At 24.2% G+C, this 14,914-nt stretch overlaps 1 protein-coding gene across 2 annotated transcripts; it reads left to right on the top strand.

Moving 5' to 3' along the window:
* The first annotated feature begins 117 nt into the window (after positions 1 to 117).
* Positions 118 to 14,378, top strand: LOC113556779 (transmembrane protein 184B). Of its 2 annotated transcripts, none has more exons than XM_026961924.1 (9): positions 118 to 606; positions 5,233 to 5,389; positions 10,222 to 10,387; positions 10,490 to 10,580; positions 11,173 to 11,340; positions 11,407 to 11,576; positions 11,657 to 11,910; positions 12,017 to 12,101; positions 13,798 to 14,378. In XM_026961924.1, exons 2-9 carry the CDS (start codon positions 5,234 to 5,236, stop codon positions 13,926 to 13,928), a joined length of 1,221 nt encoding a protein of 406 aa, XP_026817725.1. In that variant the 5' UTR covers positions 118 to 606; position 5,233; the 3' UTR covers positions 13,929 to 14,378. The 2 variants fall into 2 exon arrangements, with proteins under 2 accessions (XP_026817725.1, XP_026817726.1); XM_026961925.1 differs by lacking the exon at positions 13,798 to 14,378 and adding an exon at positions 12,687 to 13,180.
* The last annotated feature ends 536 nt before the right edge of the window (positions 14,379 to 14,914 follow it).

The following is a 14,914-nucleotide window of genomic DNA, read 5'->3' as shown; positions in this document are numbered from 1 at the left end:
CATCTGTTGCCACCAACACCACCACCAACGCCGCCGCCGACGACGTCACGACGATCTATTTCTCCTCCCACTGCTCCGACAGACCGCAGACTGTAGTGTTCTACTCCTCCACAATCCTCGTGAGTCGTGATCGGCGCGCGCGCTGGTCGGATCAATTATCGTTTTCGCGTATTTAACTTTTTTTCCCTACCAACCCACCGCCGCATTCATCGTCAGTTCTCAGTTCAGCTCTTCGCACCGAACGTCCGTCTTCGTCAGCGTGCACCGTCCGCGGTGAGTTTTTAGGTACATTCACTTTTCGCGCCGCCGACGCATACCCATACAAACCGACACGTCGGTCAACTTTCGACGCGTTCCCCTCCGGGTCATGCGAACAGCGTTCAAAGAAACTAGGAAAAAAAATGTCCGATTCTAGCCAACAATATGTCAGTGAACATTTCGGTCCATTAAAGTTCCGCAGCTTCCGCCATGCTTCTGCTTGGTAGACGCGAAATGGAACAATAGTCGTGCTACCACAAATCGCTTACTGATACCAACAGACAGTGGACACCAACCATCAGCTAACCCCTCGCCACCACACTGCAGCTAAAACTACACGTGCATTAAGTAAGTGAGAACCAAAATGTCTTTGCAGTTCGTTTAGATAGCAATGTATTTCAGTTGTTTTAATGACTATCTTGTTCGAATGACCACGATTTGATCAGTCGTTGACTTTCATCAATAGGTACTATCAATTCATTGCAGTGCATTTTTTTAATTAGTAAATTAGGCAACACGAATGTCCCCGGTGAAAATATTTTGTCCCCAAATTTATTTCTAAAGCCTGGGAAAGCATGAAATAATTCTATAATACTATAAATGACTAATTTAAGAATTATTTTTAATCACCCAGAAATTTCTTAAAAAATGCATTGATTCATTGACCACCATAACAAAAATACTAATTTGTATTTGACTTACTATTTTGAATAAGTTGTAGTAGTTGCACCAAATATATTAATATTGCATTCACTATTCACGAATCAGGACAATCCATGAGTTCTGTTAAGGCTTATAAAATAATAATTTCATACATAATTTAATTTTCTAATCTATATAATAAGTATTAAATCTATATTTACTGACTATTATTTTTTTTTTTTTTAAGACATGAATTCACATTTTATTTTAATTAACACTAACTTTAGGTATTTATCTTTTACCTATCTAACATTTTCAGAAAACATCTTCATTTGTTTTACATACGTTTATGTAACTTTTCGAGTTAACATACATGCCATGGTTTTATTGTGGTGTTAATACCAAAAGCTAAATTTATGGATAAAAACATTATCTGTTGTCAAAAGTGGAGTATCAAACATAAATATTTTAAGCAAACTTTATACAAGATTGTACTAGGTAAACTATTAAAAGAAGTTCAAAAAAAGAATATTAAATTCGACACATTTTTACAAAACATTATTAACATTTAATTACCTAGGTATAATATTTCAATTTATTTAATGATATTGTTAAAATAAGGTATGCGATAGTTTAAATTCTTGCCTCTATCTTGTAGGTAAGTGACTTGATGAGATAATTAAAAAAAAATTTTACTTTGATAATAAATGAGTATTTGGTTTACGAGTTATATTGCTAAACTATTGTATAACTGTGTTTTTAATTATTTATTTATTTATTATTTTATTTTACTATAGGTGGTTATGAAATTGAAAATGTTTTACAAATCAATGTAAAAAGATTTACTATCAGTAATGAATCCAACCTAATTTGATACCTATTCATAAAACAAATCTTATATTATTATTTTAATAATAGTCAAGTTTTCAAATGTTATGTAATAGTAACAGATGGTGCCTTTAATTTATAATCACATAACATTCAAAACCAAACTTAGTTTCTTCTAGTTTTTTCCAAGTATTCATAACTATTATTGAATAGCAATTTCAAATACCTAGAAATGTGAATTTTTGATATCCTGCTGGATAGATATTGTGTAATAAATACTTACTACTGATCTGTTAGTTTTTTATTTAAATGCTATAAAATATAAAGGTATTGAATACTCAGATATTCTTAAGGGTATTTTAAATTAATTGTTATTGCTCTAACAATAAAAATAATAAATAGGTACCTATATTTATTTATTAATAATTATTATTAACATATTATTAAACAAACATTAAGTAATTAACTTATTTGTTTTATCTAGACCAATTTTATAAATTAACATCTGTCTTTATTTAACTGGTGTTTTAATAAATAATTATAGGTACTTAAATCAGTTTATTTGATGCATTTTAAATTGATCATTACAAAATTATATTGCCTGATTATAAAAAAATATAGGGTCTCTAGATGTATATGTAAAATTAAACAAAACATTACATTATAAGTATATTATAGTTTAATAGTTAATAGTTTCATTATATCTACGTGACTATAATACTATATACGTAGATTAGATTGTATGTTAGTAAATTATGCGTGCTAGTTACTTTTAATATTTAAGTTAAATCTTTTAAATATAAATGTAAATCTGACTATAAATAAAATTATGATATTACAACATTTTTCTAATTTAAAAATGTTTTATATTATATCTGAAATTAAGCATTTAAATACAAATTATTATTGAAAAAAATATATTGGCTTACATTCTTTGTTATTTCATCTATAGACATAGATATAAAGCTAAATATTTTTAGCACAAACAAATTAAAAAAATAATATATATATTTATTGTGTACTTTAGTGCTTAGTAGGTTTTAACTTGATTTCTAAAAAAATATCTACCTATCTACCTAATGCTATGTAATGTATTTCGATTAGTTTGTGTATCAGTCTTAAAGAGTCATCTATGTAAATTTGATTATGTGTGATATGGAATTTCAATTGAATGTTTTTGCCCAAGAATTTAATAAAAAATAACTTGACCTACCAAACCAACCAAGACTAACAATTCGGAAAAAATAGTAGTTGTTAAGGGGATTGGAAACGGTGATTTTCTGTCTTTGTCACACATGTGGAAGATAGAAAAATAGCTATACGCACCTGACAAAAATTAAGGTACTTCTAATTGTTTGATTTAAAATATGTAAAGATGATTGAATTGGTATACAAGTTTACTTTGCATCGGTCGAAGCATATTTTAATATTTTTAATATATTTAATAATAAAAATTAAAAATATTTATTCTCATCAAAATATTTTTATTAAATAATAAAACAATCAAAAAAGTGCTTTGACCGATGCAAAGTAAACTTGTATACCAAATAAAACATCTTTACATATTTTAAATCGAACAACTAGAAGTACTTTAATTTTTGTCAGACGTATAGTTATGTTCCACGTGTGTTAGACAAAGACAGAAAGTCACCGCTTCCAATCCCCTTAAATAAATTACTCTATTAGTATGTTAAGTACATTACATAATAATTTGTTCATTAAAATTATTTCAATAAATGATTCTTATTAATTAATTATGATTTATTTTTTAAAAAATGTAATGAGTACATTTATCTGTGTTTAGTGTTTACTTATATCAACTATATTATGTTTCAAATAGGTTATCAATATAGGTTGTTGTACCTATTCTTACTACATTTAAATTAAATCTAAAAATCTATTGCCAAAAACATGAAAATAATATTAGGTATTTAACTATGATACTTATCATCTTTTTTAAGGAGTAAATTGTTTTAAACAAAAACAATTTGAATTATTTTTAAAGTTATGCATATTCTATAATATAAAAAAGTATATTACCTGTAATAATATTATCTTGTATACATTTTGTGTAATTCCAAATTGGTCAATTTAGTATTTACTCTAATAATTTTCAATTGATATATGGAACATTTGCAATTTTTATATATAGTTAGATATATTGCATCTGGTTATTACTTGATATACATAGTGTTATTTATTATCTATATCATAATTTAATTTGATGATCAAACTATGAATTGTAGTAATTAACTTATTTTCAATATATTTATAGGTATATATATTGACACTGTTTATAACAGTCAAGATAAGTATTTAATTAAACGTTTTAAATTATTTATGGTAGCTTTTAGTTATTTTATTAAACTTATATAAATGTTTTAAAATATGTAGTTTTACTAGTGTCCAACAAAAAATCAAGCTGTTAGATTTTTACAAAAATATATTAATGTTAGTAGTGCATTCGCAAATAAATTTGAAATAGAGAAAACTTAATTTACCAATATGATAAAATAAAAACTATAAAATGTTATGAACTTTTATTTATTTAATATGTGAATAGTTATCAATGATACATCTAAAATTAATTTGGTGCACCTTTAATGTTGAACATATGTTAGTTTAAATTGTATGTGCTGCAATCAAATATTCCATTAAAAACAATTTTAATTATTAACTACTACCTATTTATTATAATAGTATTATTTTTCAAGCATTTAAAACCTTTTAAAAATATCATTCTAAAGAATTTAAAGGTTACTAAATATTCTTTTATGTTATCTGTATACTATTATATTTATCTATAAATATTAAATTTAAATCTATAAATGTTATTAGTATTTACAAACTAAAATTATTTTTCTTTGAAATCTTACAATAATAAATTATGTATCTATTTCATATTATGAATAGAAGTTTGATACCACACATGTTTATTATACATATCTGTGTTTGATATTAGTGTCTATTATATGCAAAAATTTAATAGTTTGAAAATAATTTTATTATAATATATTATTTTATCAACAAATAATTTGAATAAATTATAATCTTTTGGTTTCATAAAATGCCTGTCTAAAATATTTTATTATTTTAAATTTTAATATACATGTACCATATTTATTGATTACCTATCTATAAGTATGAGTGTTATCTGAAGTTATAAGAGCAATTCAAAATTAGGTTATTAAAATAAAAACCATCAAATGTCAGCTTTTTCCACACACTAGGTACAAAATGAAAGTACAAGTAGTTATTTCTTAAGTTTTTTGATCTCTATAGGGACACTCAGGATGACAATATAAATTTTAAAAGCTGAAATAATCTCATTTTTAATGAGACTAAGAATAATTTATCAAAATCCATGATATATATTCTATTTTATAATTTTTAAACTGTTTTAATACCAAAATCATATATTTTAAAAAATTTAAAATATATTAATAATAAAAAAATGTATTGATAATTTATACTAACCAGTAACTAATGTTTATTTTTATTTAGAATGGCTAGTAATAATACAGATACAACAACTGAAACTATAGAAGTTATCACACAACGGGCTATAACACAATCAAATCCAATATTTTTACAAACGACTGCTTGCCAAGTGATCGCTGGGTTATTTGTTTGGACAGCAGTATTTGTTACATGCCAACAGGTAAAATATACTCCATATTATATATTTTTTTAAATAAAAAAATCGTTTATTTTATATCAATTGGAATGTTTTAATTTTTTTTGTAAATGGATTATCATATTTTAATGATTTCATTTTATTTTCTTGTTATTGTTGACACCAATTTAATCTTTAACATTTTATCAATATAATTTTTTCCAATTGTATTAATATTGACTGAAATTTTTTAGAATATTGCATAATTATTTCTTAGATTTCTATTTGTTAACTATTTGTCAATTTAAGTTATATTTATATATTTCAAAATGTTTTAATATCACTATTTCCTGTTTATAAAATGAGATTATTAGGAATTCTTGTTTCTTTACATTTCATAGGAAAATCTTTAAAGACAACTCCATATTAGTATAATTATGATGAAGGAAAAACATAAGCTTAGCTAATTTATCACAATTATATTGGATGTTATAATATACAATTTTTAATTATTATAGCAAACTCATTTCATAAAAATACAAATATATTTTTTGTTGGATTTATTTATTAATCTGTATGTTTATAAATTATTTTTATTTGTCACAATATTATAGTTAGTAAACTTTTTTAAATAGTAGTAGGTGCCTTACTTATAATTTTAACTTCATCTAAAATATCTTGATTTTGATGTCTAGCATTGATAAAATTATTATTGTTCCCAACTTAATGGAAACACTCAATTAGAAGAGAGCAAGTATGAGAAAGTAATTAAAAAAGTATTGTATGCTCAGTCTAATCCAAAAAGTTATTATTTTTATTTAAATTGATGAGGAAGCATTATATATTTTTGAAAATCTGTAATCAAGACATAGTATAAAAAGATTGGGAAGCACTGCTATAGACTATATTTTAATATTGTCAAAGTACGTACATAATAATAATAATAATAATAGCGTATCTAATGTAGTAATGATCCAAGGTTTTGGTACCAACTGTCAAGGTGAATTGTGGCTTCGGATGTATTTTCTATTTATTTCCTTTGTGGTATTTTTCATAAAATATGATTTGATTTTGTTTTTAGTGATCTAAAACCACATCATATTACATTATTACATATGTTTCCCTCATTTAAATGGTGTTATTTTTATATACTTTTACTCACCTTATAATATGATATTGTCTGTAGTTTGTTACAAATGATTGTGTTAAGAAAATTCAAAACACAATTTATATACAACTATATTATACAGTTACTTTATCTACATAGTACTAGCATCCAATGATTAGTTCTGGGAAAGAAAACCAAAAGTACAGTTATTATAACAATATTGGTGACAGAAAAAAAATAATGAACAACGTTTAAACAAGTAACTTATGTATAATAATTACTAATAATTTTATCATAATTATTATATGTCTTGAGAATAACATTATTGTCAACAACATTTATAATTGTTGAAACAACTAATAACTACACAAACTATGATTAATATTAATAAATTAATAATAATAATTTATAAATTATACTGTAGAATACTAGATATAAATGAGGACAAATGCTTTACATCAAATGTAACCATTTTATTTAGTTCAATATTCTCATTTTGAACTAAAATAAAAATAAAGGCTATATTTATAATGTATTAGGTTCTTATATATTTAAAAATTTAAAACCACGCATTTTTACTATTACACATATTATTACATAGTATATACACTTGTGTTGTTAAATATTTTAAAATTAAATGATTTTTAAGTTAGTCTCTATAAAAATGTTTATATAAAAATTTCTTTTTATAATGTTAGTATTACAAATAAATTAGATATGTACCTATATACATTTTTTAATAATTGTTTCCTTCATGAATACATTCATTAATTTAATATTATGATTTATAATCTATTCATTGGATAAAGTTCCCTTCAGTTTTAGTATTCTTATTTCTTAGGATTTCTTAAATATTGGTGTAAAATATTTCAAAGACATCTATTTTTGTTTGAATTTAGATTAAATTTTAAAAGTATGTATCGTTTTACAAATAGATCATAGGTACCTACTACAATATTAGTTTTAATTAAACATTAATATAAATCTTTTTTATACTTTATACAAATTATATTTTTCATATAAATTTTAATTTTCTTATTTAATGTGATTTGAAATCTTAAAAATATATTTAACATCTAATCATTAATTGATTCAATTCCTAAGATTATTTAAAAATATATTTATTGTTTATAATTAATAATTATATTAACTTTTTCTTAAATTAATAACTGTGCAGATATTTTGGAACAGTTAATATATATTTATTATAATATTCATTCATCATTATTAATTTTAATTAACATAGGTACTTCTATAACTATAAATGTTTTTAATTTTACTACTTTTTATAATTGGAACGGACTTCGGGGTTATGCTAAACAATAAGCATCATGAATATAACTAAACCACAATTGATGGAAAATAAGCGTCTCGCTGCGTCTGCGTCATGTTCACCAAACTAATTATTTCGTTGTAAAATCGTGATCGGGAATATTTTCATATAATTCTATTTCTATGGTCGATACTTGTATAACAACTGTTTCGCTTTGACTTTTTTTTGTTTTGACATTTGTTGTAAAAATTCCGAAAAAGTCCGTCAATTTGCAAGTGTATTAATCAAATATTTTTTTTATTATCAATTGGCTGTGGAAATGTGACACGTTTAATTGTATAAATAAATAAATTGTAATTTAAATTTATTTATCTTTTACAGCAATATTGCAATATTTTTTAAATAATATTAATAAAGGAATTACTTAGTTTCTTTTCTTTTAATGTTATTGTATTATTGTAAAAAAGTTATCATGGTTTAAAGCTACCGAAAAATAATACATCTATAATGTATATATCTCATTTTTTTATATTATATAAAAATACCCGTGTATAATTATATAATAATATATTATAATTAAATTATAATCTATTTAAGATTTAACAAATAAATTCTACGAGATGCACTCATTAAATATTACTTTTTTTCATTTATATAATAGGTTTTCCTACAATTTATGACAGATTTTCGTACGCTAATATTTGCTATATATGTATTCTGTGCATAGGCACAATTTGGAGGGTGCTTCGGGGTGCTTATAGTACCCTCAAATTTCACATTAGCATCATCGATTTTTAATGGTTATACCTTATGAATTATGATACATAAAACTATGAATTTAAATCTAGCAACCCCATAAATTTAATCCAAATTGCGTATATGATTCCACGTGTGAGATATACTGAGATAATAAAACTTAGTGTGTTGTCCTCTTCACAAATTGCCTGCGTGTATGACTCGTTCCGAGCAATGCACACTAAAATCATCAAATGAAAACGACATTACTATTGGTGTTTTAAAGACATTTCTATATTGCCATAGATGTCACAGTAGTTATTATATTTAACATAATAAATTTAATAGAGTACACAAAGACCAATGAACTTCGTAATTCCCTGTTATAAAATACGTTATACATTGATGCAGTATTATAGTAGTTTAATAACTACTTAAATTTGTAAATGACCCACATAATATGTTGAAAATTATATCCTACACATTGCTATGTTAGCAAAACAAAAAAAAAACAATTATAACAGTTGCTTGAATAGCAAATTTTCATAAACTTTTATAGTAGTCACTAAGCAAAATGTATTAGCATAAGATAATAGGGGTCACCGCCTAACTGAGTTTTAAGTAACCGTTAACGTTTTAAATTTATATTCATATTTTTTTAAGCTTTTTAATTAATATTTTTGAATTAATAAACAAAAAATTCAGAACGATGGGTGATTGTTTTTACGAAGTTATTACGAAATAAGATACAGACCAATACTTATATTATATTCGATATTTATAGTCAATGACATTTTAGTGATAAAATAGTGTAGATTATTGGCTATAACCATAGTATATAATAATATATTAAGTACTTATTAATTTTTCATTATTTGTCAATATATTTCTATCGTACTGCTTGTGGACATCCCACTTGACAATGTCCGATAAGATATTAATTTATAATAAATAAATATAAAAATATTACACAGTTTATATTATAATAAATTTGTTGTTATTATATGCATCTGACACATATAATGTACCCAGTAATACAACGTTTCGACATACTTATTAATTTATTATGCTTGTTAGACGTATATCCAAGGTACATTTCATAAGAGTCTTTTTAAACTTCAACGTTTTATATTAGCAGGCCATTACCAAATAATGTGTTGTGTGTGTGAAATAATTAAAATGATAAATATCTACAAACTTAATATAAACTATATATATTATATCTGTATATGATTCGTGACGATGCCCATTGTCCATACTCCATAGTAATTTATTGTAGTGATTTAGAAATGGATATCCTCTAGAAAGAAGAAATTTTCTCATAGCCAACCAAAACTCTATCGAACAAAAACGGTTCATGTTCTGTAAACAACGAAAGATATTCGATTTCTCTCTCGAAAACCACATTTTAAATAGTCGCCACCAGAAAATGATTTCGAATTTATTATGCGAATATCGATTTAACACAATTTTGTTTATGGATATATGTTGTTTTTGAGATAATACTAAATTATATAACTTAGAAAGTTTAATATAAGTGATCCGTAATAATTTATTTACTAATGAAAATTTATTATCTAACAAATATTCGCTTTGTTTTTGAAATCGATGATCCGTTACATTTAAAATCTATATACTTTGCATATTATTTTTTTCGAAATACATATGTTTACGAAATGCTGATGGGTTTTGATAATTAAGTTATGCATTAATACCTATGAGTTATGATACATAATGGCATAATTAATTTTTCTTTTTTAGATATATTATCATCTTCGGTGGAACACGAATCCAGCCGAACAACGATGGATCATCCGAATATTGTTTATTGTACCTATTTACGCATTACACTCATGGGTCAGTTTGTTGTTTTTCAACAACGAACACTACTACGTGTACTTCTTTACAATTAGGGATTGTTACGAAGGTAATTAAACACGCGTTTAGCAAAACAAATAATTATTAATGTGACTACCTTTTTTTGTTTGTATCATATATATTTTACATTGTATTTATTTTTTTCAAACAGCTTTCGTGATATACAATTTTATGAGTTTATGTTATGAATATTTGGGCGGTGAAGGGAACATAATGAGCGAAATTCGTGGGAAACCCATTCAGTAAGTTAAACAGACATATGCAAAATTAGTTTCCATAACTTAATGTATACAAAATGATGCATTAATAAGGCTACACTAATTGTATTAATACATTATTGCTTTTGAAAAAGAGGTTATTGTATAAACATTGATTACTGAATATATTTAAATTTATTAATTACCATTAAAAGTTCAAATGAACTGAATTTAAAAATAGCATCTTGTAAAAATGTAGTCCATTACTCCAATCGTCTAAACTTTAAATGCTTAAAATAAAAAATTAACATGTTTAAAATTTTAGAATATTCTCTGCTTCTGGCAAAAAAATTTAAATCTATAAAACTGTCGACAGAAAACTTTTTGTAAAAATGTTCTTATGTATACTCTAAAAAGTCTAAACTGTATAAATTTTTTGTTTCAAAAATTTACTTGGAGGAATAGTGTAGTCAGTTAAATTAATTATCTCACATGTTTATTTGAACAAAGTACTGTATTATAATTTAGTATGTTTATGTCTAAAAAATTGTTAAGCTGCTTTTGTATAATATTTTATGTGTCTTATATTTAACATAAATGGTTAATTGCACAGTTTTAACACTTCTGTTTATATTAGGTCTAGCTGGCAATATGGAACTTGTTGTTTGACAGGACGTACTTATACAATTGGGTTCCTACGATTTTGCAAGCAAGCAACACTACAATTTTGTTTAGTAAAACCAGCAATGGCTTTTGTTATTATATTCCTACAATACGTTGGACATTATCATGATGGTGATTGGAGGTAATACATAATTTATAATGATCATTACGTATTTAAAATATTTTAATAACAATTTTATTTATATAGTATGAATGGAGGATACTTGTATGTTACGGCCATTTACAATATGTCCGTCAGCTTAGCACTTTATGGACTGTTCCTGTTTTATTTTGCTACTCGAGATCTCCTAATACCTTTTGAACCGGTCTTAAAATTTTGTACCATCAAGAGTGTGATTTTCCTATCATTCTGGCAAGGTAAAAAAATAACTTCATACCGTTATAATATAGTATTTATTATTTATTATTCAATAACCACTTCCTTTTTTTTTTTTAAGGTGTTTTACTGGCAGTTTTGGAAAAAGCTAAATTCATTGATCCCGTCATTGATTCTAGTGGTCAACCCACAAGTGCTGGTACAGTGTCAGCAGGCTACCAAAACTTTTTAATCTGCATTGAGATGCTGTTTGCTGCTTTAGCATTAAGAGCTGCATTCCCGTATGAGATATACGCTAACAACGCACAAACAGGAACTGGAAATCCGACCAATTCGCGAACTGTTACAATGCAAAGTATTTCTAGTAGTTTAAAGGTACACTTAAAAAATATGATATTATATCATAAATATATCTGTAAATCTGTTTATATTGAATGGTGGTTTATGTCCTATCAATTTCTACAAATTTTGTTTTATTTAGGAAACAATGAATCCAAAAGATATAATGACGGATGCCATACATAATTTCCATCCACAGTATCAACAATATACACAATATAGTTCAGGTATGATGTATTTTTATAAATTTAATATAGCATGTGTTGTGTGTATTTTTATTTTTGTGAAGCTGTTTGGATTATGGCAATATAATTTAAAATCTCGTATGTTAGTATTTTTTTTTTTTTTAGATCTTAATTAATACAATTTGTTTATATATATTATTACTCCTTTTTTTTAAATTCCTAATACTAATTCAATAATTTTAAAGTGAAAGGTTTAATTATAAATTTCTAATATTTACTTTATATATATATTTTTTTTTATCTTATGATACAAAATGATTTCTTTAATGTTTTGACTACCATTAAATGAGACAGTAAAAAGTTTATCTAAATAATCTAATAATTTTAAACATATTTCATAATTTTTAAGGTACTTATATAGTAATATAATATAGCAAACAATATAAACATAATTGATCAATCGTAATTTTACTAGTTACATATTATGTTGGATAATGAATGAAAAAACATTAAATCATTGTTTGGTTTTGTTATTTATTTTTTTTTTATTTTAAATATTTGCGATAGTTACTATTGTTTTAATGTCTTATATATGACTTACATAGTTAGTTTTTTTTTTATTTACAGACGTTGGTTCCTCTCGGCCTTACGAAAAATTATAAGCATGAACAGGTGTTTTAGTTGTATTTTGCTCTCTTTGCGTTTTATTTTTAACCATTATTTTTTTATATATTTTTTTTATTTTAGTTATTATTTTTTAAATTTTATGTTCATAATCATGTTTTATTAGATAGAAACTCATGTACTCATTATTTTTCTTTTATTTCAAAAGAGGTTTATATAATTTTTATGTTTGTAGTATACAAATTCCAAATTTGCTTGATTTTTCTTTATTGGGTTGATGCAATGTGATTTTGTTAAATGTATTTAAATATTATTATTTTTTATGTTAAGAAGTACTTAGCGCTATTTACAAATGTCCCTCCTTTTATGTAATTTTTTTCTAATTTGCTAAGTTGTATATTTTCATTACTTAGATAGCTCATTTCCCTCCATTATTCTTACTAGTCAACATTTTTCTCCAAAATAGTAAGTATATTGTTTTATTATATAATATACTAACAAAAACTTGTAAACAGTTAATTTTTCTATGCATTAATTATCTTTAAGACATCAATTTTTAAGTTTGTGATCTGTATTTAAAAACAAACTAAAAGTTTACTTTTAAATTATTACTTAAGTGTACCTATTAAAAGTATTTACTTAATTTAATTTTAATATCTATGTAACTAAATAGATAGGTATTTATATTAAATTATGTGTAATTTAAATCAATTTAATCCGATTATTTATAATTTTAGATTAGCACTATATTATCACACTTTTAATAAGTGTTTGGGGAACGATCCTCGCAAACTTGTATTTTATAGTTAATTAAAATTATTTGTACAATTTATAATAAATACAAAAATTTTTCCAAATTAAAAATATTTTAATTCTTCTTCCATCAATTTATTAGAATATCCGTGTGTCTTTCAATATAATAACTATATGAAATTCTATTACCATCATAATGAGTAGTATTATATTATCAGTCTTCATAAAAACTACTGCAGCCTGCAGGTAACCTATTAAATATATTTCAATATACGTCTTAAACATGTTTGTTTAGATAAAATGTGAATAATTTATTTTCTCTTAAAATTTAAATTCTTAAACCTGGTTTTGAATATTACAGGTGGACAAAAAAATTACGGATCAAAAAGTGGAATCAACGACACCAGTGGAAAATCAAAAACTGCAAAGAAACAAACACCAGTATATAATGAAAAGGCGATGTTACTGAGCTCTGACGAAGAATTACCTTAAATTATCTTGTCAAAAAATATTTTTTCGTATTATACTCTGGATTTATTTCATTGCTTCAACAACAAATATATAATACAGCATATTTATTAAGTGTCATATGGACATATAACGATAACATTGTGCAATATACTAGTCAAATACAACTTTTGTGCAATATTTTTTCAATACTTTCGATACAGCCAATTGGTTTCTTATTGTTATTTCTCTGATTTTAACAAATGTTGAACTCTTACAGTTTTTGCTTTAAAATCGGGATTTTGAATGTTAATTTGCACAACCCGTCCTTTATATTATTTATTAAATAATCGTTACTTAAATATAGTTAATTTGTCAATGATATGATGAATAATGTTAATACGTGTTATACCATTCAGTAGAAGAACTATTGATCAATAACTTTATTCTTCCATATAATAAAATTTATACTATATTGCTGACAGTAGTTACATAAAAATTTTGTCGTATATTGTTCTATTAATATTATGTTTTCTAGTTTTATATTTTGTTCCAACTTTACAAAAATCACTAATGAATGTAACGTATTATTCTTGTATAGTATTAAAAAAAAAAATTAATTCAAATCATTTTTATTAGGTACTTATATAGTTATTAATTTAATTTACAATTATTATATATATTAATATCTAACTAACTTTGACTAAAACCGAACTATTCACAATATATTAAGGTATATAAAAGTACGTAACTTAAATCGCTCTATTTATATTATTCTATATGTGATTGAAATTAATAATCAATATTAATTATAAAATAATATTGTTTTTACAACTAATTTATTTCATTCTACTTCACTCGTTAATGAGTCAAGATTTCATTAAAAAAAAAAACATTTAAAATTATTTCATACTTTATATTTATACCTAAATATATATATATATATATATTGATTATTATATGTATAATAATGACTAAAATATGATAAGTGTACAACATATTTTATATTTTATTTTAAAGAAATCAAAAAT

Source organism: Rhopalosiphum maidis, chromosome 4, assembly GCF_003676215.2.
Source record: "Rhopalosiphum maidis isolate BTI-1 chromosome 4, ASM367621v3, whole genome shotgun sequence".
Lineage (NCBI taxonomy): Eukaryota > Metazoa > Arthropoda > Insecta > Hemiptera > Aphididae > Rhopalosiphum > Rhopalosiphum maidis.
This window is presented reverse-complemented; position numbering and strand designations above follow the sequence as displayed.